General features: G+C 42.7%; 1 protein-coding gene across 1 annotated transcript; it reads left to right on the forward strand.

Moving 5' to 3' along the window:
- Positions 1–26,568, forward strand: LOC119815304 (meprin A subunit beta-like). Its single transcript, XM_042055158.1, has 16 exons — positions 1–63; positions 2,612–2,630; positions 3,202–3,252; positions 3,958–3,998; positions 6,695–6,773; positions 11,271–11,388; positions 12,647–12,825; positions 13,746–13,964; positions 14,575–14,727; positions 16,004–16,219; positions 18,503–18,946; positions 20,008–20,187; positions 21,007–21,160; positions 22,173–22,377; positions 23,906–24,047; positions 26,462–26,568. The coding sequence occupies exons 1-16, from the start codon at positions 1–3 to the stop codon at positions 26,566–26,568; spliced, it is 2,370 nt and encodes a 789-aa protein (XP_041911092.1).

The following is a 26,568-nucleotide window of genomic DNA, read 5'->3' on the forward strand; positions in this document are numbered from 1 at the left end:
ATGGATACCTGGCATCGGCCTTGGTTCCTGGTTTGTGCCACATTTCTCCTGGTTTCTGGCTTGGTAAGAAAACGATCAGAAAAGTTGGGGGGGGCTGTTGATATCAATCATTTAGCGATAATCATTTGCTCAAGTTTTGTTTTTATATATTTCAAAATTTTCATCTTAAATGAGCATTTCTTGCTGGTGGATATGGGCTGGCAGGGCATTGGGTGTAAGAAGTCCCTCTGTCAGAGAGGTCTGGAGATTGTGAGAGAAAACTGTATTTTCCTTTCAGTTTCTCTGTTGTGTGACAGGTTTCTTTTGCTAAGACAGAGAATGTGAGTTTTGAAAGCCATTGCTGTTGCTGAGTGGCAGACTGATTGCCACTAGAGTAAGGACATGGGGGAAGACTGAGAAATGTCAGAGGCAATGTCCATACTTCAAGGTTTAATATGGAGATTCCCTTCTGCATCTTTGTGGGTCTAAACTAATCTTCCCTCACTGATGGGCAGTTTGTACCCCAAGCTAGTTCATGGTCTTAGACAGAATTTCTAATGGCCAAGGAAACCCTTTAATTGGACTTAAAATATATCATACTGAGCTGATGGTGTACAGTTATGAACGGAGAATTAAGCTGTGAGGTGCTGTTTCACCATGTTTGACTGTGGCTCAGTAGCTTCTCGGGAATCTCTGCACGTGTGCTGGGATGATCTGTGACTGTGTGTGTGATCCTGTGTGAGAAAACTAGGGTGTTTGCTGTCGACATGACGGGAGCCATCTGAGCCGTTCATCCCCATGTCCTGTCGAGCATTTTGGAGGATTCTTTACTTCAGCTGTTAGTTTGAATTTGGATGCAATTGATGCATTTGTGTGACACACATTACATTTTTACAGCATGTTTTTGTGTGGCATAATATAGCTTACAACACTCATCCAAATCATGTGGTGACCACATCACACGTGTCATTTGAGACCCAGGAGGGTAAACTAAATTGACTTTGCTTAGGGAACCCAGGCATAACTCACACAGACTGTCTTCCAGTTCTGCTGACTTCTTCCTAGGTTAAGATAAAGGAATAATCAATTATGAAATTTCTCAGAGGGCCTTCGGGAGACAGCCTTCAGTAAGCTGCTTGCCACTGCAGGCAAGAGGACTTGAGTTTGATTCCCAGAACACATATAAAAAGCCAGCTGTGGTGGCATGTGCTTCTAATGCCAATGCTGAAGGGACCAAGATGTGAGGCTTCTGGAGGCCGGTTGATGAGACATCCTAGCCTAGTTGATCAGCCATGGGCCCAGCGAGAGACTCTGTGTCAGAAGTAAGGCAGTTGGCTCCTGAGGAATAACACTTGTGGACGATTTCTGGCCACTATAAGCACTAACCCCAAACGTGCACCTGTGCATAACCCACCTCAAAATAAATTTCTGATGTTGGTTTCAATTTTTATTTACATATTACATATGTAACTCTGTAATTTGTTTCCTATCCATTTGAAAATATATGCATTTTAACCAGGTGCTAGTGGCACAAGCCTTTAATTCTTGCACTTGGGAGGCAGAGTAAGTCAGATCTCTGAGTTTGAGGCCAGCCTGGTGTACAGGACAGCTAGGGCTACACAGAGAGACTTCTTATAAGTTCTGGTAGTCAAATCCAAGTCCTCTCACCTGTATGGCAAGTACTTTACTGAAGGCTGTCTCCTGAAGGCACTCTGCGAAATTTCATAATCAATATTTTTTGTTTCAAAAACAAGCAAACAAAAAGAAAAAAGAGAAGTGTATATATTTTTTAAAAAGTCACAAAATCTACCCATCGGTCCTTTGCTTAGATATTTGGTATTCGTTTTGAATGTAGAGTCCTGGGAGAGGCATGAAAGTAAACATGATTTTCCTGAGGTATGAGGAAAGTTTCTGTTATTATTTGGAAATAAATTTTTAGCTCTCCTAAGCACTGCTCCATGAGTGTTACATGACATCGTGTGTAAAGTGAGTGTGTACCAGGGCTGGAGTCTTGTGCACTATGTCCTTTCCAACTTTGAAGTTGACTTTTTGTCTGTACCTTTAAACTCATTGAACAGGACGGTTCAGTTTCTACAAGAAGTAAGGATATCTTTATGGACAAAATGTCATGTAAACTCCAGCTTTCTTGTCTGGCATATATGGAAGAAAACAATATGTCATATTAGTAAAAAGAACTGTGTGGTTGTGAGTTAGAGCCACTGTGGCTCATGCTTGTCACCCCAGTGCTTGGATAGCTGAGGCAGGAGGATTGTAGCAAGTTCAGGGTTAGACTTAGACTGAAATGTGAGTTCCAGTTCAAACTAAAAGAGAGACTCTGTTCAAAATAAGTACAAAATTGGGGCCAGTGAGATGGCTCAGCAGGTGACACAGCCCTGGCCGCCAAGCTTGATGATGTGAGTTTAGTCCTAGAAACTCAAACTGGACACAGAGAACTGATTATCTCTGGTTCTCCTCTGTCCATCACACACAGACACCATATGAATGAATGAATGAATGAATGAATGAATGAATGAAATCTTAAGGATGATTATAAAAGGGATCTAAACTTGTAACAAAATGTCATTTATGTTTGGGTATCACAATAATAACTTTTTGTGTGTTTCTTTCACAGCCAGCTCCAGAAAACTTTGGTGAGTCTGCTGGAGATTTGCTCTAGAATGCAGGGTAAGGCAGTTATGGGGTGAATGACAAGGACAGAACCACAGCCTGTGCCAACCCAAGGAGAAGGCGGCAGGTGGAATGCAGCAGACAACAGCGTGACTGCAGCAGTGACCTGAACTTTGGTCAACACTGGCTTCTTCCGTTCACCAGGACCCATCTGCCCAGCTGAAAAAGAGAAGTGCAAGAAAGGCCAATAAAATGGCTTTCGGGTTGAGTGATTTTAGACACTCATTTCCTAGTTAGTCACTCATTCCCACCTTCCACGCTATGCTTACTGACATACGGAGTGAGCAATGCTACTCCTACAGTCACCTGACACCCAAGGGATGTGGAGAGGACAGAGTATGCATCCAAAGTCCTCCATCTGGTCCCCAGTCTGGCTCACAGGAGGGTCTCAAGGAATGAGAGTCCCCCTCACTTAATCAATGCAAGTTAAATTAGAATCTGAGGCAACAACTTGTTTACTTCTGATTGTTTGATTAATGAGATCCTCTTTCCTCTCATGAACATAACATTCAATGTGTTTTTTTCTTATTTCAGTCAAAGATATAGATGAGGGAATTGAGCGAGACATATTCGATATCAATGAAGGTTTGTGGATTTTTCTTCATTCTTTTTTGCTACCATATTTAAAATATTTTTATTATTTGTGTGTGTGTGTGTGTGTGTGTGTGTGTGTGTGTGTGTCTGTGTTTCTGTGTGACATATACTACATGTGTGGAGGTCAGAGGACAACATGTAGGAGCCGGTCCTCTCCTCCCACCATTTGGGTTCCCAGGGCTTGAACTCAGGTCGTCAAGGCGAGGTGGCGGGTGCCTTTTACTGCCTGCACTGTCTTGCAGGGCCCCTCTTAGTTTGTTTTATTATCATGGTTACTTATATACGATGATGGCTTTCCTTGTGTCATTTTCATACATGTATATAAAGTATTTGTTTATATTCATCCCATTACCCTCTCTACTTCCCTCCGTTCCCCAGACTCCCACCAATCTCCACCCTTTTCTCGGTCCCAGTTCTACACTCAAGTTTGTTCTTCCTCTTGTGAAGTGATGAGCGTCCTTAGGATTGCTTACAAAAGCCTGAGTGCGCAGTCATTTACGAGAGCATGGGCAACCTATCAGGGGCGAAACCACTGAAGAAAATGTCTCTCCCACACTACATGACCATTAACCTGCCTATAGATACTTGGGCATGGGCCTTGTGAGCCCCTGTCCCCTTGGAAGTTTTAAAGCTCCATCTATTATGTGGTATGGGAACACAACGTAATAATGTGAATTCTCTGAATTCTTCTCTTAGGTTTGGGACTGGACCTTTTTGAGGGAGACATCAGACTCGAGGTGAGTTGCAATGATGCTTGCATGGTGAATCATGGAAGGCAGCTGTGAGTATCTGCGGATGGATGGGCACAGGCTTCTTGTTGAGACTCTTTTTCTGAAGGTGCTGCCACTGGTGGCGGTGGTGCTCTGTGGGATGCTGTTCTGAAAGGACTCATATGTCTACACCTTCATCTTCCATTGCTCAGGGTTCTGTGTGGTGAAGGTCACTGTCAACACATATGTTGTGCTCTGATTTTAATGATTACAGAAATAAGGAGAATTTTTACTTAAAGACAGAACTTCACTGGCTTAGTCTAGTTGAAGTAAAATAAAACTCAATTCGTAATTAGTTCTAGTCTCTTTATCATAAAATAGTAGCATATTATTATTTTATTATTTCTTAAAATATATTATACATATAAATTATATTGTTAAAATAATAAAATAAAATAAAACTTTACAATAGACAAATTAATAGGTTCTTTGAAAAAATCAACAAGATTGACAAACCCTTATCCAAACTAATCAAAAGGCAAAGAGAGAACATCCAAATTAACAAAATCAGAAATGAAAAGGGGGACATAACAACAGACACTCAGGAAATCCAGAGAATCATTAGGTCTTACTACAAAAACCTGTACTCCACAAAATTGGAAAATGTAAAAGAAATGGACAATTTTTTATATAGATACCATATACCAAAATTAAATCAAGACCAGGTGAGCAGTTTAAATAGAACTATAAGTCATGAGGAAATAGAAGCTGTCATCAAAAACCTTCCTACCAAAAACAGCCCAGGGCTGGATTGTTTTAGTGCAGAATTCTACGAGAACTTTCAAGAAGAGGTAATACCTATATCCTCAAAGTGTTCCACATAGAAATAGAAGGCTTACTGCCAAACTCTTTTTTATGAGGCTACAGTTACCCTAATACCAAAACCACACAAGGACTCAATCAAGAAAGAGAATCACAGACCAATCTCACTCATGAACATGGATGCAAAAATTCTCATTAAAATACTGGCAAACTGAACCTAAGAACACATCAAAAAAATCATCCATCATGATCAGGTAGGCTTCATCCCAGAGATGCAGAACTGGTTCAACATACAAAAATCTATCAATGTAATCCATCATATAAACTGAAAGAAAAAAAATACATATGATTATTTCATTAGATGCTGAAAAAGCTTTTGACAAAATTCAACACACTTTCATGATACAGGTCTTAGAGAGATTAGGGATACAAGGATCATATCTAAATATAATAAAAAAGCAATATACAGCAAGCCGACAGCTAACATAAAATTAAATGGAGAGAAACTCAAAGTGATCCCACTAAAATCAGGAACAAGACAAGGCTGTCCACTCTCTCCATATTCTTCAACATAGTGCTTGAAGTTCTAACAATAGCAACAAGACAACATAAGGAGATCCTTGCACATTTCTCATAGCCTTCAAACTTGTCCTTCTGTTTCAAATATTGCATTTCCTTCTCCATTATCTTTTCCTCCTGGAAGCCCATTTCCCATAGTAAAGTTATCTTCTAAATGGGTGGCTGTGGCAGAGATGACTCAGTAGATAAAGGACCTGCTTTTCAAGTTTGAGGCCCTTGCTGCATTTACTACCTAGGCATTTCTGTTATCTGGAATGACATATATTGCCAGAGTATATGCAATAATAAAAAATCATTAATTTTCTATTATAAAATTTGAATTGCTTTACAAAGATTTTTATTTATCTATTTTTATCTTACATGTATGGGTATTTTTATGGCATGTGTTTTTGTGCAATATGTGTATTCCTGGGGCCATTGGAGCCATAAGAGGTCATTGGATCACCTGGAACTGGGCTTATGGGTGGTTTTGAGTTACCACATGGGTTCTGGGAATAAAATGGGCCCTCTGCAAGAACAGCAAGTGCTCTTAACAGCTGAGCTGTCTCTCCAGGCCCTCCTTCAGAAAACTTTAAAAATTTTCATTCATCTTATGCCTGTTTTTTTCCTCCCTGAAATTCATATTTTTAATGTTTGGTTTAGTTATAGTTTTCTTTTGTGTATTTACTGATTTATTTGTATGTGTGTGAGTCTGCATAAGTTTTTGTGTACCACATGCATGCTGTCTCTGTGCCTGTGTGTATGTGTGTGTGCCTGCATGAGTTCATGTGTACCACATGCATGTTCTGTGTATGTGTGTGTATGTGTGTGTGGGAGCCTGCATAAGTTTATGTGTACCACTGGCTGTGTGTGTGTCCACACCTGTGTGTGTGTGAGCCTGCATGAGGTTGTGTACCACATGCATGCAGTTGCTCATGGCTGGCAGAAGAGGCCACTGAATCCTCTAGAGTTACAGGCAGCTGTGAGCTGCAAATGTGGGTGCTGGGCACTGAACTTAGATCCTCTTAAAGGGCACCAGGCAGTCGTAACTCTGGAGGTATCAACAGCCTGTTCTTATGTGCATTTAATATCTAAACATCTAACAGTATTCATAGAATACTTTCCAGCAACCTTTCTTGAGTGTCATTTCTTCTTTAGCTCCATGTTAATTATAGAAACTGTTCTTCCTGTAAACTTCATTAAATTATGCTAAAAATCCAGACTCATGCCCCATTGATTTGAGCTACCAGGAAGAACTGTAAACTCCACTTATTTCCAGATTGATTATTGATTGGCTTTGTCTAGTTTACCTAACTGATCCTTTTCACATTTATTTTTGACAGCCACAAGGGAAGAATTCCATCATTGGAGACAACTACAGATGGCCACATACCATTCCGTATGTTCTAGATGATAGCTTGGGTTAGTATGCACTTTGGAGTATCCACAGCTACTGTGTGTTCCTGAGATGATAGATTAACGTCTACCAGAATGGCATTTTGTGGTGTTAAGGCTTTTGTTGTTCCTCTGTGTGGCTCTGTACATTCACTTAAAAACAATAAGCAAAATGTAAAATTAAAAGATCTTAAATAATTCAACCTGAATATGTGGAATATGTGTTGGGTTTTAACAAATATGTCATCAATTTAACCAACCTTAATGGAGAGCTAACTTACTTTGTGTTGGATGCTAAGGATATAGAGATTAGGGAGGCATTCTTAGTTTTAATAAGTTTTTTTCTAGATTTTACTGTTATTTTAAATTCATATGTTCTGTCTTTCTCTCTCTCTCCCTCTCTTTTTCCATTCCCTGCCCTTCCTCCTCTCTCTCTTTCCCCTGTGTGTCTGTGGTGTGAGTGTAGTTCTGTGGAAGACAGAGAAGAGTGCTGGATCCCTGGAACTGGAGTTACAGTCAGCTGTGAACCCCCTGACATGCACTGGGAACCTATGTTGGGTCCTCTGGAAGAGCAGCACATGCTCTTGACCATAAGCTATCTCTCCAGTCCTAATAATCTTTCTTTTAAAGCAACAGTTCCGCATGTTTAGGTATTTATTTATTCCTTGCAGACCTGATGGTAGAATCCAGACCTTAGGTATGCTAGCAGATGGAAATCCACTGGTCACTTCCTGACCATCAAGGATTTTTTTTAAAAAAAGATTCATTTTTACTCTTTCTAGTTATGTGTACGTGTGCATGTCTGGTGAGTGAATACCACATGTGTGCAGTGCTGGCAGAGGTCAGAAGAGACTTCAAATCTCTTGGAGTTGTTTGGAGCCATTGCTTGTCCTCCAAATTTCAGTCCTCCAGAGGAGCCCTAGAAGAGCTTAACTACTGAGCCACCCCCGCAGCCCTAGCCCCAGCACAGGGTGTAAATACGAATAAAACTCACAAAATAACCAATCAAACAAATTTACAGAAAATGGCATTGCTTTGCCAAGATTTTATTTTGCCAAGTCCAGAGGTTAACAAGAGTCCACTATCTTCTATTTTTTCAGAAAATAAGTAATTCCTAGTTTAGTATTAAATTATTAAAAGGTCAGAAGAGGTTCACTAGGATCATGAACTACAGGCTCAATATCCTTTGTTTATAGCTAGTATTCACTTATGAGTGAGTACATACCATATTCATCTTTTTGTGCCTGGGTTACCTCATTCAGGATGGTGTTTTCTAGTTCTATCAATTTGCATGCAAAATTCAAGTTGTCATTTTTTTTTAACCACTGAGTAGTACTCTAATGTGTAAATGTGCCACATTTTCTTTATCCATTCTTCCGCTGAGGAGTATCTAGGTTGTTTCCAGGTTCTGGCTATTACAAATAATGCTGCTATAAACATAGTTGAACAAATGTCCTTGTAGTATGATTGAATGTCTTTTGGAAATATGCCCAAGAGTGGTATTGCTGCTTGTACTGGCTTTTTGGGAACCTATTCTCTTTGGATGTATACCTTGCTCAGCCTAGATATAGTAGGAAGGGCCTTGAACCTTCCCCAAAGCAATGTGCCTTACCCTCTCTGAGGAGTGGATGGGGGGTGGAGTGGAGGTAAGTGGAGGAAATGGGAGGCGGGGAGGGAATGGGAACTTGGATTGGTATGTATAATGAGAAAAGATAGTTTGTTTTCTTTATAAAAAGATAAAAGAATTTTTTTTTAAAAAAAAAAGGTCAGAAGAGGGTTGAGGAGATGGCAAGCATGAGGATGGGAATTCATAACTTCAGAAATCACATGAATGCTGGCTGTGTGTGGGAACTGACTGTAATTCCATCTTCCTTGGGGATAAGGGACACCAAGGTGGCTATGGAGACTAGTCATATCAGAAAGCTCTAAGTTTGATTGAGAGTCCTTCCCTTAATAACCAAGGTAGAGAAGCAGTGGAGAATGAGTTCTGAGTTCATTTCCAGACTCCACCCACATGCTGTACACACATGTGCTTGTGCACTCATTCAAGTGCACTCACATGCACACACACATGCCACATAGCCCACATATGTGCACACACACAGGCATGCACATACACAAAGGAAAAGGGTGGGGATAGTCAAAAGAATCTAATACAAAACTTAAAAAAATCTTTTTATACAGAAGAAATTTAATTATGAGCTAGGTGTGGTGAGGCACACCTGTTGTTCCAGCCCTCCTCTGGAGAAAAAAACAGATGATCCTGAGCCCAAGACCTGACCAGAGTAAGAGAGAGATAGACAGAGACAGATAAAGACTCACAGAGAGAAACAGAGAGAGAAAGAGATGGACACAGAGAGAGACAGCCAGACAGAGACAGAGAAGATATGGAGGGACAGAGATAAATAAAGAGACAGAGACACAAAGACAGGCAGAGAGAGGCAAACACAGAGAGATGACAGACAGATGTAGCACAATTAATAAAAAGCCAGAGATAGATATTGGAGTTCAACCTGAAGGTCAGAAAAGCAAAGTAGTTAGCTGTTTTTGCCTTTACTGCTGACAGTATGCTGTCCTTATTGGATAAGCAGGACACAAAAGAAAATGACTGCCAAATATTGTCAAGACAAGAAGGGACAGCCCTTCAGAATATCCTGCTTCACAGAAAGTCTATCAAATATGCTAGTCCTATAGGATGAAGATACATGCTCCAACGTTGCAGAGAAACTTTGAGTTATGGTCCAGGCAAGCAGCTGTTTCTGTCATTTCTCACATTTTTTGGGAGTCGCTTGCTCACATTTCTTGCTTACCCAGTTAATATTATTTACTTCTTGGGATCTCTGAGGGAGTTGAAGACTAGACAGTTATAGTTTTCCTTGTTCACCTGATGCAGAATGCAAATTATGATAGAAAGTAAGTGAGGTATAAGACTTTGGACTCACCAAGATAGGATAGATATGGAGTATTTTCTCTGAATTTGTCAAATGCAAATGGACAGACATTGTTGATGTATTTATTGACTGCTTATATTATAGTCACTGTATTTATTGTACATAGTTTTTCTAATATTAGTGATAGCCTTCTTTTTTATTTTAGACATTTTAGAAAAAAAGGGGAAATGTAGTGACACTTTATTTATATTTTAATAAATAAAGCTTGCCTGAAGATCAGAGAGTAAAACAGTTCCACTGGTCAGCCATAGAGACCAGGCAGTTCTGACACACATTTTTAATCCCAGTAGCCACACTAGTTTGCATAGAAACCGGGTGGCAAGTGGTGCATGCCTTTAATCCCAGCCCTAGAAGGGAATACAAGAATGGAGGAGACAGCGCTCACACACAGTCTCATTCTGAGATTCCTGGGAGCAGGATCGCCATTTCAGATGAGGTCGAGTTAAGAGCCAGTGGCTGGATGCCTTCCTTTTCTGACTTTCAGGTTGAAGCCTAATATCTGTCTCTGGGTTTTTATTAATCATACTACAGACAGACACAGAGAGAAACACACACACACACACGCACACACACACACACACACACACACACACACACACACATACACTAATAGAGACACAGACACAGAGGCAGACGTAGACAGACAGACAGAGTTGACAGAGAGACACAGAGAACACAAACCAGCCTGGTTCAGCTGTAGAGTTTCTCTGTGGACTGGTGAACAGTGCCTCTGATGAGCATCAGCTTGAAGAACACCCTTTGGGGGAAATATGAAAAATAATGTCACCTTAAGAATCAAGCGTTTCTTGGACTGGGGATGGAACTCATTTGGTAAAGAGAGTGTCTGGGACACAGTCCTTGCACATCACACACATCAGGGCTCTCCACAGACACCTGGCTCTTTGTGAGGGACCAAGAAGAGGGTACTGAGTGTGGGGATGGCCAAGGATGCAGCTCAGCCTAGGGAACAACTGTTTTGCAAACATGATAGGTTAAGAATTCAGCATAGATTCTCCAATTCAAATAAACACATTTTCATATAATTGTAATTATGATGTTCTAGATTTTTCTGTTTCTTTCATTTAAACTATTGCATTTTCTGTTATATTTTTAAATGGCATTATTCATTGATGGTGTGAATGTGCATGTACCACAGTGTGCACGTAAACTCAGAGGACCTAGTCACACATAGGTCTCATGAACTGTTCCACTGTTTGTTGAGATCCTGGGATTTTTCAGGAACTTCCTTTATTTTTGAGATGAGAAGAATTTCCTACATGAGCCAGGTCAAGCATTCTACAAATGACCCACACTTAGCCAAGGCCTGTGGTAGTAAAGACACACGGTAAATGGACAGTTTACCCTGGTCGAGGTCTCTGCAGTTTGTGATGCTGTCACACATGTTCTGCTTGGTTCACAGAAGGATGAAATTCTCCTCTCAAAGCTTTACTATCAGGCCCCATTTCCAGCCCGCTCTAAGGCAGTCATGCAGTGGCCATGGCATCCTGCCTTACTTTAAGGATGTGTTAGGTTTGAAACAGAGAACTCAGTGCACACTTTTGTCTTCCATCAGATATGAACGCTAAAGGAGTTATCCTCAACGCCTTCGAGCGCTACCGCCTTAAAACGTGCATCGACTTCAAGCCCTGGTCTGGAGAAGCTAACTACATATCAGTGTTCAAGGGCAGTGGGTAAGTTCGAGGGTTATCTGATAAGGCTCCGAGGAGACTTATTCCCCAGGGCATTATGCCACAACAGTGGTTCAAGGTCTGGAACACAACTTCCTTTGCTATCTGGGCAGAGTGTGACTTTTAGACCTGGTTTTCCTGGCTATAAAATAATGTTTTCACAGTATTATAGGAACTGCCTTATATGTTTGTGTCCCTGGGTTAGGGCCACAGTACTATGAAAAGCAAAGCGTAGGAAGGAACAAGGTGGAGGAGAAGAAAAGGGAGAAAGGCAAGGAAGGAAGGAAGGAAGAAAAGGGCAGCCAACCTGGTGCTGGAGAGATGGCTCAATAGCTGAAGTCCTTGCTGCATAAACACAAAACCCAGCCCAGGCACCTTTAGAGAAAAAACTGGGTGAGAAAGCTTTTCATTTAGGGCGATAGGGTCAGATCCCTGCACATCACTGGCCAGCCAAACCAAATTGCTGAGCTTCAGGCTCTGTGAGAGACCCTGTTTCAAAATGTAAAGTGGAGGGCAACTGAGGAAGACGTGCTTCTGGTCTCCACACGCATACACACCTGCACAAACATGTGTACACACATGAACATACAGTAACAAAATATGTGAGAAAATTGAAAATGTTTTTTTACATATAACCAGACTACCAAAGTCAACAAATAGTAAGTATGAATGGATGCCATTTATCCAATAGCCCTGTGAGCTTCATCTCATTGACAACTGAATATTCTTCATTCTCCCTGCTAGTGAAATGTACTGTACATAGTGTGTGAGTTCATTTTAGCTGAGTAAGTCTTACTGTTTGATAGGTGGCAGTGTCATTGACCTGAACACAGTGATTCTGAGCGATTGTTGTTCCTATAGAACTGCTATCTGTTAACTGATGAGATAACTCAGTGGTTAAGACCCTAGATGCTCTTGTAGGGAACTGCACTCTGTTCCCAACATCCGTGTTAGCTGGCTCACACACATTCGTGATTCCAGTTCCAGGGGTTCAGCTCCCTCTTATGACTTCTGGGGTATCCAACCACATACGTATACCCAGACAGACACTCATAGAGATAAACAATGAAATTAGGAAATGAAACAACTCATGGTGAAGGGCATAGCAATGCCCGTTTAGAAAGGGTTGCAATTCCCAGGATGAGCACGGCTGAGAGCAATTCCATGTCCACACTCAGTAAGAGGACATACGCACCTATGTCTTGTGACCTTGTGCTCCTCATGCAAATAGCCTGTCCCTGGTCTGCACACTCTCCGTCAGGTGCTGGTCTTCAGTGGGGAACAGGCATGTTGGGAAGCAGGAGCTGTCCATCGGGGAAAACTGTGACAGAATAGCAACGGTTCAACACGAGTTCCTCCATGCCCTGGGATTCTGGCATGAGCAGTCTCGTTCTGACCGAGATGACTATGTCACTATAGTTTGGGACAGGATTCTATCAGGTATGTTTCTCTTATATACTTAGCTATAGGTCAACTCTCTGAGGATGTTTGCATCAGGACCAGCCTGGCAATGGGTGTCTGTGCTTTGATACCAGAGATACTTGACTATGTCTACAAATTCATCTGATATCAAATTGCAATCAGTTGTCCAATAACAGGATGCAAAGCAGCCTGGTGTCTTCTCTAAATACACTCAGGGAAATGTTTTAAAATGATTGTCTTTGGAGCTAATGATGGTTCAAAAAATAACATTTAAATTTACCATTATAATTTATACATTTATGGCAACAAGATGACATTTTGCTATGTGAATATTAATAAAATAGAACATTTATTGCTTCATTTAAAATAAACTCAGTCAGCATGCTTGTCACCTCTTCAATCATGTTTTGGGGGATAAGATACTTTGTTGCTAAGACACTAACTTATTTACAGTTTTATAATGTATAATTCACTATATGCATGTGCAAGAATCAGTAACCTTTGAGTCCTCAATGATGTCCATCTTTTCTAATGACTCTTGGCCATGTTATCAATGTAGGGTCCTATTTTAGTATACTCTCTAAAGTCCTGCTTTTACCTGGTTTGCTGTGAGCACTTTAAAACCATCAGCATTGCTGGCCGGTGACTCTGAATGTTTCCACACTGCTTCGCAGAATCTTCCTTTCCATCCCCAGGCGTTTGAACCTTAGACTTTGGGCTGAACTGGAAGTGTTAAGTTGTTAGTTTGACTGTTGCTATCACAGTTGTGCACGATAGCGGGTCTAAAGACAGGGGTGTTCTGGAACACGTGACACTCAGGACATAATGTGCACAAAGTTTGCTCTATTATGTTTTGTATTTCTCCGTTAACAGTGTTAAGTAAGAGCGGCATTATTTCATTGAACATAAAACAATTAAAGTTTTTAAAACATATCCAGGCAGAGAACACAATTTCAACATGTACAGTGACAGTGTGTCCGACTCCTTGAATGTACCCTATGACTACACCTCGGTCATGCACTACAGTAAAACAGCTTTCCAGAATGGAACAGAGCCCACCATTGTCACAAAGATCTCGGATTTTGAAAATGTGATTGGCCAACGAATGGACTTCAGTGACTATGACCTGCTGAAGCTGAACCAGCTGTACAACTGCTGTAAGTGATGGGTACTTGAAATGACCTCTCTTTGCTGGATAAGGGATGTTCTGGACACCTTTGGGGTCTCTGAGATCATAAAAGTTTGATTTAAAAGAATCAGAACATCACGCGGGTCCCAATCTACTAGCCGTTTCCAGCACTTGTCCTTCTTACAGAGTTTGCCTTGAGATTTACTAAAGCAGCCGGAGTCCTTGCAGAAATGAGCCCCATGCTGACTTTCGAAGGGTTTGCTAATTCCAGTGCAGACCATTTCTAGATTCAAGCCTCTTTTAAGTCATAATGAAATGTGCAGTTGTCCCATAAGTGAGACAAAATAACCTTTGCTGTGGCATTAAGGTTTGACTAACAGGAGGAATATTTACTCAGTTTCCCACAAATAGACAAGAAGAAAGGGTTGGTGTGGACTGGGAATTCACGCACACAAACTAAGTTTGTTTTGGGCTTCTGCAGGCAGAGAAGTGTCTTCCAGCCAGCAGGTCACACAGTCAACCAGATGTTCCCTTTGCAGTGATGTTCCTCATAGTTCTATGACCAGCTCAGGAGTTTGACCGCTTCCGTCACTGTGTTGAACAAATGCTCACATCTGTTTCCTTCTTTGCTTTTGTAGCTTCTTCGCTGAGTTTTATGGACTCCTGTGATTTTGAGTTGGAAAATATCTGTGGCATGATCCAAAGCTCAGGGGACAATGCTGACTGGCAAAGGGTTTCCCAGGCCCCCGGGGGCCCAGAGAACGATCACTCCAATATGGGCCAGTGCATAGGTAACGGATTTCAGGATCAGTGGCTCCAGCCTTCTCCTTCAGGCTGAAAGATGGGTGATTCATCTCTCATTTCTATCAGAATTATTACTGGCTTTAAGATAATCCATTTTTATTTTTCCCAAATCATGTGTATGAGGCCAAGAACATACACATGTGAGTATATGTGTGAGGTGAGGTCGGGAGTACACACATGTCATTGCAGGTGCCCTTTATGCACATGTGAGTGCATGTGTGCTTAGATGCCAGAGGCGTTAGAATCTCTGGAGTTACAAGCAGTTGTGAGCTGCCTGACACAGGTTCTGGGAATGGAACTCTGGTACGTTACAAGAACATTAGGTGCATTGACCCACTGAGCAATCTCTCCATCTCCTCTATCAGAATTGTTATTGGTAGCCCATGCAGTTTCTCTGAAGGAATGAGACTTGTGCACGGTAATGGGATGCCGTGTCTCTGCCTTACTCATTCAGAATGGCTTCCTTCTACATCTCACAGCTTGCTGCTGTGAGGTCTCACACAGTGCATATGCGGAGCGGAACCGCAATGCACCTCCTGCATGCACTTTTATTCCAGGGGCTCTGTTGTCTCCTCTCACACGTCACACAATGTAGGAGACGAATGAGCACCGCTGGGCTGTGTGTCACTCCACAGAGAATCCTAGCTGGATGTAATTGTGTGTCCTGGGTACCAAAATACCTACAATGACAACAGGAACCTCCAGTCTAGGTGTTTCCAAATTCTTCCTGTTTTTGGAAGCTGTAGCAAGAGAAAGGGTGTCTAACTATGTCTCATTTGCAAAGTCCCTGCTTATAGAACTGCATCATAATGCCCAGTACAACGTCATGTTCCGTTTGTTTCCTCTTGCTATACCTGAGTACCCGAGACTGGGTGCTTTATTTTAAAATATCACTTTCTTATGGCTATGTACATGGGATAATTTAAGAGCAGGGTACCTGGTGTCTGCTTGTCAGCTGAAGAGGGACATTCTGCTGCATCCCAGAGCAAGGGTCACCACATGATCAAACAGAACATTCTGCTGGCTCAGGTCTCTCTGCAAAAGCCACAACTGCGCACACCCATGACTTCATGTTATTCTGTCACCTCCAAAGATCCCACTTCCAAATGTCCTCAACATAGTTTGAAAGTTATTCCCCATGCGTGAACTCTGGGGCAAACCAGGCTATAGCATCCATGCATGGTGGGAACTCAGCAAACACTAAAGAAAGCAGCCTTAGCTCAGAGCTCTGCTGTCTTCATTGTGCTTCTGTGCCCACAACAGATTCCGGCTTCTTCATGCATTTCGACACCAGCTCTGCAAATGTGGGGGACAGAGCAATGCTGGAGAGCAGAATGCTGTACCCCAAGAGAGGGTTTCAGTGCTTGGAATTTTACCTGTACAACAGTGGAAGTGAAAGGGACCAACTGACAATCTACACCCGAGAGTACATTGCAGGCCACCCAGACGGGGTTTTAACCCTGCAGAGAGAAATACAAGGTACAGTATCCACAGTCTCACAGTTTGGATGCAGGTGAGACCTCTTCAATTACTGTGGCTACTTGTGGCAGAGCAAGGGTTGAAAACACCGACTTTCAATAGAACTTGTCTGTCTTATTTGATAAGGAAAATAAAATGAGGTTCCTTTGTGATACGTAGAAAACATAGCTGGTCTCTGGAACTGTGGCCTTCAGTTTTATTATTCAGTAATAAAAATACACTGTGAACTCTGGGTGACATGGGGAGGGTTGATGGCTAAAAGAAACTAAACTATGGAATGGATCAAAGCAGGACTGGCCTCAGGGAGGCCTGGGCTTGTCCCTAAATAAGCACTGTTGGGACATCTCATTTTCTCTTACTGTGATCCAGTCTTACCTAAGGGCTACACAAGTGGAGAGAGGACTCTACCTAACTTGCAGCTTAAAAACATGAATCCCAGTGAAGGCATCTGCTATGAGATGAAGTCAGCATCCCTGTGGGCGCTCTCTCTGTGGGGAGGAGCTGTCCACATTTCAGATAACCATGTATTGCAGAGGTGGACCAACTGACCACATAGTAAAGTGGATGGGCAAGGCTGGGATGTGGGCCGCTGTTTTAGTGAGCTTAAGTATTAGGACATAATACCTGACAAAATCAAGGCACGGAGGGTTCATTCTAGACCACAATCCCTCATGGCAAGAGTGTGAGGCAGCAGGCCGCACTGCATCTGTCACCAAGAGTACAGAGAGCAATGGTAATGCGGTCATCTCATTTTCTTCTCTTGCTGCAGTCAAGGACTCCAGCCCGAGCAATGGTGCCACCCACATTTAGGATAATCTTTCCGTTTCAATCGACCTAATCTCTCACCGATACGCACCCGAGTGGTCTCCATGGTGGTTCTCAATCCCACCAAGTTGACACTCGTGGTTAATGACCAACAGCGAATAGACTACTCTTTCTTCTTGTACACACTGACCCCTTAATTTAATGGACAAAAGCAAACACACTATGAAGTGAGTCAACTCTGCACTATATGTCACAGCCCCCTCCCATTCACGAAAGCCTCTGAAAGACAGGGGCTGGTTGTGTTTGTTGCCGCCCAAGTACGGTGAGGTTTTAAATCTCAGAGAAAATACGCATGCATTGCACACATATTTTACATGTAATTATGCAAGATAGATATTGAAATGATACATCTTAATTTTCTAAGTATGAATTATGTGTTAATAGGTATATTAATGCAAATATTAAAGTATTAAAATATATAACACACACACATGTCATTGGCCATGTTTGGGATGCAGATCCTCCCAGGATGAACAACCTGTGCCTATGAATGAAGACAGTCACCCAAGACTGCTTGTGAGTCCTTCTGGGCCTCGTGGGAAGGAAGGACCACACTGAAGCCAAACCTTCAAATGTAGATGGAAGCTTTTGCTCAGTCTGTAATCTATCCATGGGCAGGAGCATTTTCTGTAATCTGAATGTTTACAGTTTATTTCCAGACAGTTTCAATTGTCACTGAGTGCTGATATAGTCGAGCTTCCCTCCAGCATGAACTGACAGTTTGCATGACTTTCTGCCCTGTTGTCACGGGGGCTCCTGAAGTGCTTCTGCCCGCCGTTTCTCTGCAGTAGGGGTAGATGGTAGTTTGACTTTCCCTTCCCAGCTTCCCTCTTACCAAAGGTATCCTATGACTGGAAGAGAGACTAACCTCTCATTTCCAGCTTAAATGAGCTAAAAATCTCCCCATGCAGTGAGCTAAATGTGCAAGACAGGAAGGAAGTAGATGGCAGCAAAGGGCTGTTGCCACGGTTGGGTAAGCACATGTAATGTCAAATCACCGGGAATGAATGGGATGTGGCTTCCTGGGCTTGTAGATTCCTGTTTAACTCTGCTTAAATTCCACTGAAATTTAAGTATTCCAGTTTTGTTACACATTCATAAAGAAATTTTTATGAGAGTACCAGCAAATCACAGATGTTAATATTGCTCGGTTATTAACTAAGACAGAATACTAGGTAACTGGTAAGCAGAATGTAGCTCTCAGAGATTGGTTGCTTACCCATGTCTGAGAAAGAGTGAGCTATCTGAGAGCAGATATGTAAACATTAAATACCCAGTGGACAGTCCAACTGCAGCAATGCCTTGGGATAAAGAATTGAGAAGCCATTCACCAAATCCATAAGTATCTTTGGCTCACCAACTATTATTTCCCTTTGAAGTATAGAATTCTAATATTGACTATATCAGGAAAGAATTCATAATCCTTCATCACCCTTGAAACAGTGACTCTTTCTGCAGATATACCCACTGGGAGCTGGCAACTTTACTATGTAACATTGCAAGTGACTGAAAAATTCCGAGTGGTATTTGGAGGACTCAGAGGCCCTGGATCATCATCGGGCGGTCTGTCTATTGATGACATCAATCTCTCAGAAACCAGCTGTCCTCACCATATCTGGCGTATACAGAATTTCACACAACTTCTTGACAGCCAGAATACCGATGTGTACAGTCCTCCATATTATTCTCCTAAAGGCTATGCCTATCAGGTTTACCTGGATCTGAATTCCTTGACTAATGTGGGGATTTATTTCTACCTGATCTCTGGTGCCAATGACGATCAATTACAGTGGCCGTGTCCCTGGCAACAAGCCACAATGACACTCTTGGATCAAAATCCTGACATCCGGCAGCGTATGTCCAACCAACGGAGTATAACTACAAACCCAACGATGACCAATGGTTTGTAGCTTCTTATTTTCCTCATGGCTAGGGACTTGATCATTGTTCAAGGAGGGATGGTCATTTGGGAATGAGAGATTGCACCGTTGGTTAGTTATGGAAGTTCATCCTCGAAGTAAAGATTTTCAGCTTTAGAGAAAGGATTCAATTATGGAAGACAGTCCCCAGGCAGAGGCTGTTAGGAATATTAGCAAAGACTGTGACACTGGGATTTAGTCATCTCTGCATTCTAGGTATTGGCTAAGGACTGTTGGTGTTAGAGGCTGGCATGCTTGGGTCTAATTCAAGATTAGCTAATCCGATTAGCTCTGTGATCCTGAAGTCCCAGGGTGCTTGGCTGTTAAACCAAGGCAGGAACAATAGCCCCATAGAATCGTTAGGAGAATTAGGAGAGGTCAATATGGAAGGCTTGGGGAGGGAGAGCTCCTCTGACATTGAGTTTCATTCGCCCATGCTGCCTTGGTCACACTGCTGGCATTGTGGGACCCAATCAGCTCTTGAGAAGAGGGTCTTCAGTCAGAATGGAGATGCTAGGACACTGGTGGCAACAGCTTGGAAGTGGGCGGTGACATCTTATTAATGCACCGTAGAGGGTTGTCACTCATGGTGGCTACATTCCAAGTCTCAAAAAGAGTCATCGCCCAGGGAGCCATGATCACACTTGGAATTTCACGAATCTTTTGTCCCTGCAAACTGACTAGAGGGAAACACAGAATTATGGGAAACTGAATATCATCAAAGGAATTTTATAAATCGCAAGGATGGATCAAAATGAAATAGGAAATATAGTGACTGAATCTGATAGTCAAAAAGCCATAACAGAAACTGGAGGGTTTAAACATGCAGAATACTTCATTCTTTCCAACACGTTCCTCCGGATGTCACTAAATACCATTAAGATCAGTTTGTGAGATAAATTGTTCTTTGCTTATATAGTAAACCCTCAGCTACTCACTGCCTTAACTCAGTTTAAAGGACCAATTGCAGCTCAGAAGGCTGTTCTATCACTGAAAACTATGATGATGCTAAACACAGCCTATTCATATAAATTGTTTTTTTAGGTAATGAAAGCTATTTTTGGGACAGGCCTTCCAAGGTGGGAAATGTGGCTTTCTTCCCTAATGGAACTCAGTATTACAGAACCAGAGGCTATGGAACCAGTGCCTTCATAACCTACGAGAGGCTGAAGAGCAGGGAGTTCATCAAAGGAGATGATGTTTACATCCTACTGACTGTTGAAGGTATAGAAAAAGCAGTAATTTGATGGGAGCTTGCTCCTTGTTGTAGCCATTGGTTGTCTGCTGTGTTCTTCTGGGTTTTGTTTTTAGATTTGTTACAGGATGTGGGAGGAACTGGACACAAATGGAAACTTTTTTGTATGAATGATTAGAAATATGAAAATAGCTTAATTTGAAACATCAAGGGTTTCAGAGTTAAACATTTATTTACTGTATTATGGAATAACAGTTGAAATCTCCAGGCTGGAAATCTGTTATAGTATTTCCTCATACAGCATACACACCGCTCTGGACAGGCACTAAATGGGGGTTGGTCTCAGATCTCCAAGTGCCGGTCAAGCATGGGTATTGTCACCTAGCACCCTGACTTGGTGTATTTGAGTATGAGTGTGTCATCGTGTGCATATGTGTGTGTATACGTGTGAGTGCGTGTGTGTGTGTGTGTGTGTGTGTGTAAATGAGTGGACAACTCTGTCTGCTTTGGCACCACCTACCATGTTTTTTGAGACAGTCTCTCACTTTAACCTGGTAGGCTGGCTGGCTGATCACTAGCCCTGTTAGCCGCCTCTCTCCCTGGTTCTCCAATGCTGAGACCTCATATGGCTTTTCCTTAACCATGGGGTCTGGAGATTGACTTCAAGTCTGCCACCAAAAGCCACTCTCCATCCTTGCCTGATTCTCATCTGACTGCACAGGAACGCTGGGGATCAGGCACCAAGATCACAAACTTTGGTCACAAGCCCGAACTCTGAGTATTATCTCTGTCCAATGACAAGTAACACAAAAGCTGATTTCCACCAAGCTCTCTCCTTCCCTCTGCAGATATATCTCACCTCAACTCTACATCGACCATCCCAGTCCCCACCTTGATCATCCCAAACCCAGTCCCCACCTCGAACGTCCACAACGCCTGCTCAGAGGTTGAGTGTCAGAATGGCGGAATCTGCACTGTCCATGACGGTAGAGCCGAGTGCAGGTGAGGGCTCCCTTGGCAGGTTCACTGTCTCTCTCTCTCACTAGATAGGTTCTTGTCCTGCTGGAACTGATGCTGACAATGCGCATGGATGAGAAAATGTCTTAGGGACTCTATTGCTGTGATAAAACATTGTGACCAAAAGCAGGATTTATTTGACTTAAACTTCCACATTGTAGTCCAGCATTGAAGGAAGTTAGGACAGGAACTTAAACAATGCAGGAAGCTGGAAGCTGAGGCAGATGAAGAGGCTATGGAAGGGTACTACTCATGGCTTGCCCAGTCTGCTTTCTTATAGAACGCAGCACCACCAGCCAAGGGGTGCCACCACACACAATGGGCCAGGTCCTCCAAAATCAATCACCAATAAAGAAAATGCACTACAGGCTGACTGCAGCTCAGTCTTATGGAGGCATTTTCTTAATTGAGCTTCCCTCCTTTCAGATGACATCAAGCTGACATAGAAATGTCCAGAACAGTTACTCTTTTGAATTCCATTTGGGTCTCTGGCAGCCACTATAACAATTATTTGTGAGGACATAGTGCATTAGAGTTTAAATGACAGAATTACATATTGTATTTTACTACATGTCTTATTATATTGTTTGTCTTATTATATTACGTGTCTTATTATATGACATATCTTATTATATTACTACATGTCTTAATCCTCACAGCAGTCCTGTCCCTCGACTCTGCAGGTTCTCAGGTCCCCATTTTCTAGATCAACACACTAAAGTGCTGAGTCCTTAGCCAAGGTGTAGAGCTCATGATAGTGGACCAGATCCTCTCAGGTGGCTTTCTCCCTGCTCCCCCAGCTCCTAACTCAGTATCGGATTAGTTATAATCCTCACCTGGTCCTATCTTCATTGGTTCAGGTAGTCTAGGGTCAAATAGTTACCTACGTCAGTGACTATCTGTGTTCAAATATGCAAGGACCCTTTAACTATGAAGATGTTCACAGTTAAATGTCACCCAGACGATACCATAAATGTCACCATATCTCTTCGTGTAGGTGTCCTGCAGGAGAAGACTGGTGGTACATGGGAAGATGGTGTGAGAAGAGAGGGTCCACCCAGGACACCGTTGTCATCGCTGTTTCTTCCACTGTCGCCGTGTTTGTCGTGATGCTGATCATCACTCTTGTCAGTGTCTACTGCACCCGGAGGAAATACCGCAAGAAGATGAGCTCAAATAGCGCAGCCGCGAACCTAAGAAATGTAAGTCAAGTGTAATGGCTATTATTCAAACCCTCCATGTAGAAGAGCTTGGCATGTTTACAGTCTTCTTCATTTTTAATATTGTGTGTCTTACAAAGTTAGCTGACAGGAGACTGTTTGCACTCCTGTATTCACCACTGTGAACCTGCGGTCTGCAGAGCCTTCTTAGAGGGGCCTCATTATACTCCGGGAGTTATACCTGGTTGTTTATACTTTTCTGGGGTGAACCACACAACTGACCCACACAGATGACTTTCCCTGTAAGTCTCTACCTCCCTAACAAGGGGGACATGGCTTATCAGTGTCTTTATTCTTAGGGTCTTCAGATGGCTGGACTCAGGAGGTGGGCGAACGTGTGTTTGGGGAACTGTTTCTCTTAATACAGGTTCCAGTGAAATCTGCCTTCTTCTGGAGTAACTGTCTCCAACACAATTTTTTTTTTTCATGTGAAAGGTTTTAAGTTTGCCTCAGATGAAACTTCTAAATGACCCCAGATGTTTGAAATCTCCAGATCCAAACACAGGTTCCTAGTCCATATGTTCTGAGTGCATAGTTGGGTGCAGGCAGTTTACTGAGGAGTGTTTTGGGGAGCAGCTGGGATAGAATTAGGGCAGCCACACTGGGTAGGGGTGAGGCTGGGCTTTGTGCTTCAGCTGTCCTCCAAGGACCCTGGGGACTGTGACAGACCCCTCCACACATTCACCTTGAAGGAAATGGACCAGGCCCTTGTACTGACCACATGAATGGCCAGCACATGAGGACAGACATAAGGAGTGACACAAAACTGCCTGGGTGATGGCCTTTGAGGGAGGACAGTGCTTGAATGAAAGCTGGCAGGGTTGAGCATGTGCCAGGAATTCTCCAGAGAGCACAGAGATAGAGAGCAGGGTGCACAGAGCAACACCCGGCCTTACAACAGAGCTCAAAGCACAAGGTGTCACACTGAACACTGGAGTAAGAACCCGAGTCATGGAGCTCCGTTTTATTCAGACCGAAGGATTTAGAAGATGGCTAGTGGGACAAATGGAAAAAAGAGCTCAGAATACAATCATCGGGATGAGCTAAAGCAAGAGTGTGTTTTCTTTAGCAGAGCTACATGCTTAAGACCTTGTGTGAAGAGTCCAGTGAGAGTCTAGTATGAAGACACTATGTGTACACCTCTCTTTCAATGTGTATCACTATTTAACCATGATTCCATCTCTTATTTTTGCAAAATCAGTTGGAAGACGTTCAGTGATATTGAAAGTAATTGGTTCTATATCCATTTAGTATTATTCAATATCTTAAACTTGAGGAAGGTGTTTAATGTCATGCTCCAGCAACTTAGCACACTTTTTAAAAATGCATGAGCTGGGCATGGTGGCACACACAGCTTTAACGTCTGCAAGTGGAAGCAGAGGCAGGAGGATCTGGGTTACAGAGCAGTGCCAGGACTATATAGAGATCTTGTCTCCTCAAAATACCCAAAACAGCAAATTAAATGTATACAAGTTGATTTTCTTTTGAACGTTTTAAATAACAGGAGTAGAGCATCCAATGTGGGATCCTGCTGGACTCCCTGTCTGCAGCTCTGCCTCTGTGCCTGGTCCCCACTGTTAGGAAGGATGCCCCAGACATGGGTGCAGGGCGGGCTGAGAGTGGTGAGGTGGGACCCAGCAGTACAGGTGCAGGTGACTGTCAAGAGCCCTCCCTAGACCTGGGCGGTGCAAGAGAGACTGTGAGGGCTCTGACTGAGTCAGCACATGTCGGAATAGTGAAAGAAACGGGATAAAACAAAGAGACGAGGCAGAGTCAACAGAGGAGTAACAATATGAGCATATCAGGGACATGGCAGGACACTGAGTGGACGCATGTGCCACCATGATGTCACAGGGGACATGGCAGGGACTGTGTGGACACACACTCTGCCATGATGTCTCAACAGCCCTGCTCTGAGTCACTAAATCCACTGTCAGGTGTGAGGAGTCCTCTACGCTTCCTTTCATCTTGGGGTTTCTTCAGTGTGTTTAGCGGTAACGGGTCTTGCAGATCAGTTAGATCTTAACTGGATGCTCACCCTTCTGAGGCCAGCATGAGCCCTCACCATGTTTTCCATCTGAGACACTCAATCCACAAAGGCCAGAAGCTCTTCCCAGGGTCAGAGCAGGCACTGCATGTCAGCTGGGAGGGGAGCCAGGAGACTGCCATGGGGGCTTCCTTTGAAAGCCTGACTGTTGCATTGTGACCCACGGAAGAGGCAGCTTTTATAATTGGAAACTGTGTCATCAATTGTATTTTCTCCTTTCAGCAACATGCTTTTTGAATATTAACTCAACCACACAGCCAGCAAGTGAGATGAAAAGGATTCTTCACCATGGAAGAATTTTTCACCCAAGCCGTATGACCTTCACTGCATTCCAAACCGACCATCTCTGTAAATAGCTGAATGGATAATAAATCATTATTTTCAGCAAACATCAAACTGGTCATCTCTCTCCCTCCCTGCCTGTCTCAGCAGTTCAGGCCTCTCTAGGTGCATAACTCTGGCAGTAAAAGGAAGAAAATAGAGACAGCTTTCCAAGTTATTGTTCCTTCTACTCGGGGATGAAATATCATATCTCACAGCAATCACCAAAGGTCACTGCAGAAGACATACCCTGGGCTAGCATCTCGGCTGTTTCAGTGCTGTCCTGTCCCAAAGCAGGGAAGGACACTGGGAGGCCTTTCTGGGCTTCCTTCACGTGGTCTTCCAAACTGGCTCCCTCCTTTTTTTTCTCTGGTCGTCTTGGATACTTGATCCTGCCTTAAAGTAAAACTGAAGTCATCATGAAAACTTTTCACTCAAAATCTGGGGTAGAGGACGGTTTGTACCCCCACCAGCCGTACATGAATGAATCCATTTCCATTAGTCCTTGCCCGCTTTTGTTTGCTGTTGTTATTATCATCATCATTACTTTGTATTATTTAAGACAGTCTCACTATATAATCTGAGATGGCCTCTACTCTGTAATCCTCCTGCCTTCATCTCCCAAGTGCTGGAATTATAGGCAGGTCCCACTACACCTTGCTTATATATTTTTTAGTAGCTTTAGATTCATAACAAAATTATGTGGACAATGCAGAGTTCTTATATACAATTCCCCATATAAACATAGCCTTCCCACCATCAGTAGCTTGAATCAGAGGGGTCTCTTATGACAATCAAAGCCACATTGCTACCTCATTATCCTTGGAAGCTTTAGTTGTTCATTTTTGTACTCTTAACTCTTTTGGCTCTTTGGAGGATCTCCACCCAGCTCCCAAATAAGCACACACAGAGTCTTATTCTTGTTTATGAATGCCCAGCCTTAGCTATGTTTGTTTCTAGACAACTTTTCTTAAATTATCCCATAAAAGCCCACCTTTTGCCTCTTGGCTTTTATCTTTATTTCTGTATACCTTTCTTTCTCCATGGTTTGCTGTGTAGCTGGTCCCTGGAGACCTCCTCCTTCTTTTCTTGTTCCTTCGTCTCTCTCCTTCCTAATAGCCCTTTTAATCCTATTTAGTCTCTCTGTCTACCAGCCCCTCTTATCCTGTCTCCTACCTTTCTATTGGCCATTCATTTCTTTATTAGACCAATCAGGTGTTTCAGACAGGCAAAGTAACACAGCTTCACAGAGTTAAACAAAGGCAACATTAATGAATGCAACACATCTTTGCATCATTATAACAAATGTTCCACAGCATAAACAAATGCAGCACATTTTAAAGTAATATTCTACAGCAGGAAGCCCAGTCCTATCATGTGTTCACATTTGTTGTTGTGTAATCTCTGGGCTTTGAGAAATGCATGGTGTATGTATGCCCATCACCTACAGAACGGTTTCAATTCTCTATGCTTGTGAGCCCCCTGCTCACCCTGCCTGCCCTTCTAGTCCTGACAAACGCGGGGCCACTGTCTTCACCACTTTGTTCTGTTCTTTAATTTCAGCATCACTGATGTACGTGAGGCCATGTTCTGTTATCACTTTGGTTTTGCCTCATTCATGTTTTTATTCTTGCCACCTGCATATGAAATCTCTTTTTGCTTGTGCTCAGTTGTATTTTTGTTGTTGTTCTATTATAGGAGGTCTTTATATAGTCTATACAGTCTACTTTTTTTCAGGTATTGCTTTGGAAATGGATTTTCCCAAGCCAGGCATGGTGGCACTCCTGTCCCCCACTGGGACCTGA

The sequence above is a fragment of the Arvicola amphibius genome, chromosome 5 (assembly GCF_903992535.2).
Source record: "Arvicola amphibius chromosome 5, mArvAmp1.2, whole genome shotgun sequence".
Taxonomy (NCBI): domain Eukaryota; kingdom Metazoa; phylum Chordata; class Mammalia; order Rodentia; family Cricetidae; genus Arvicola; species Arvicola amphibius.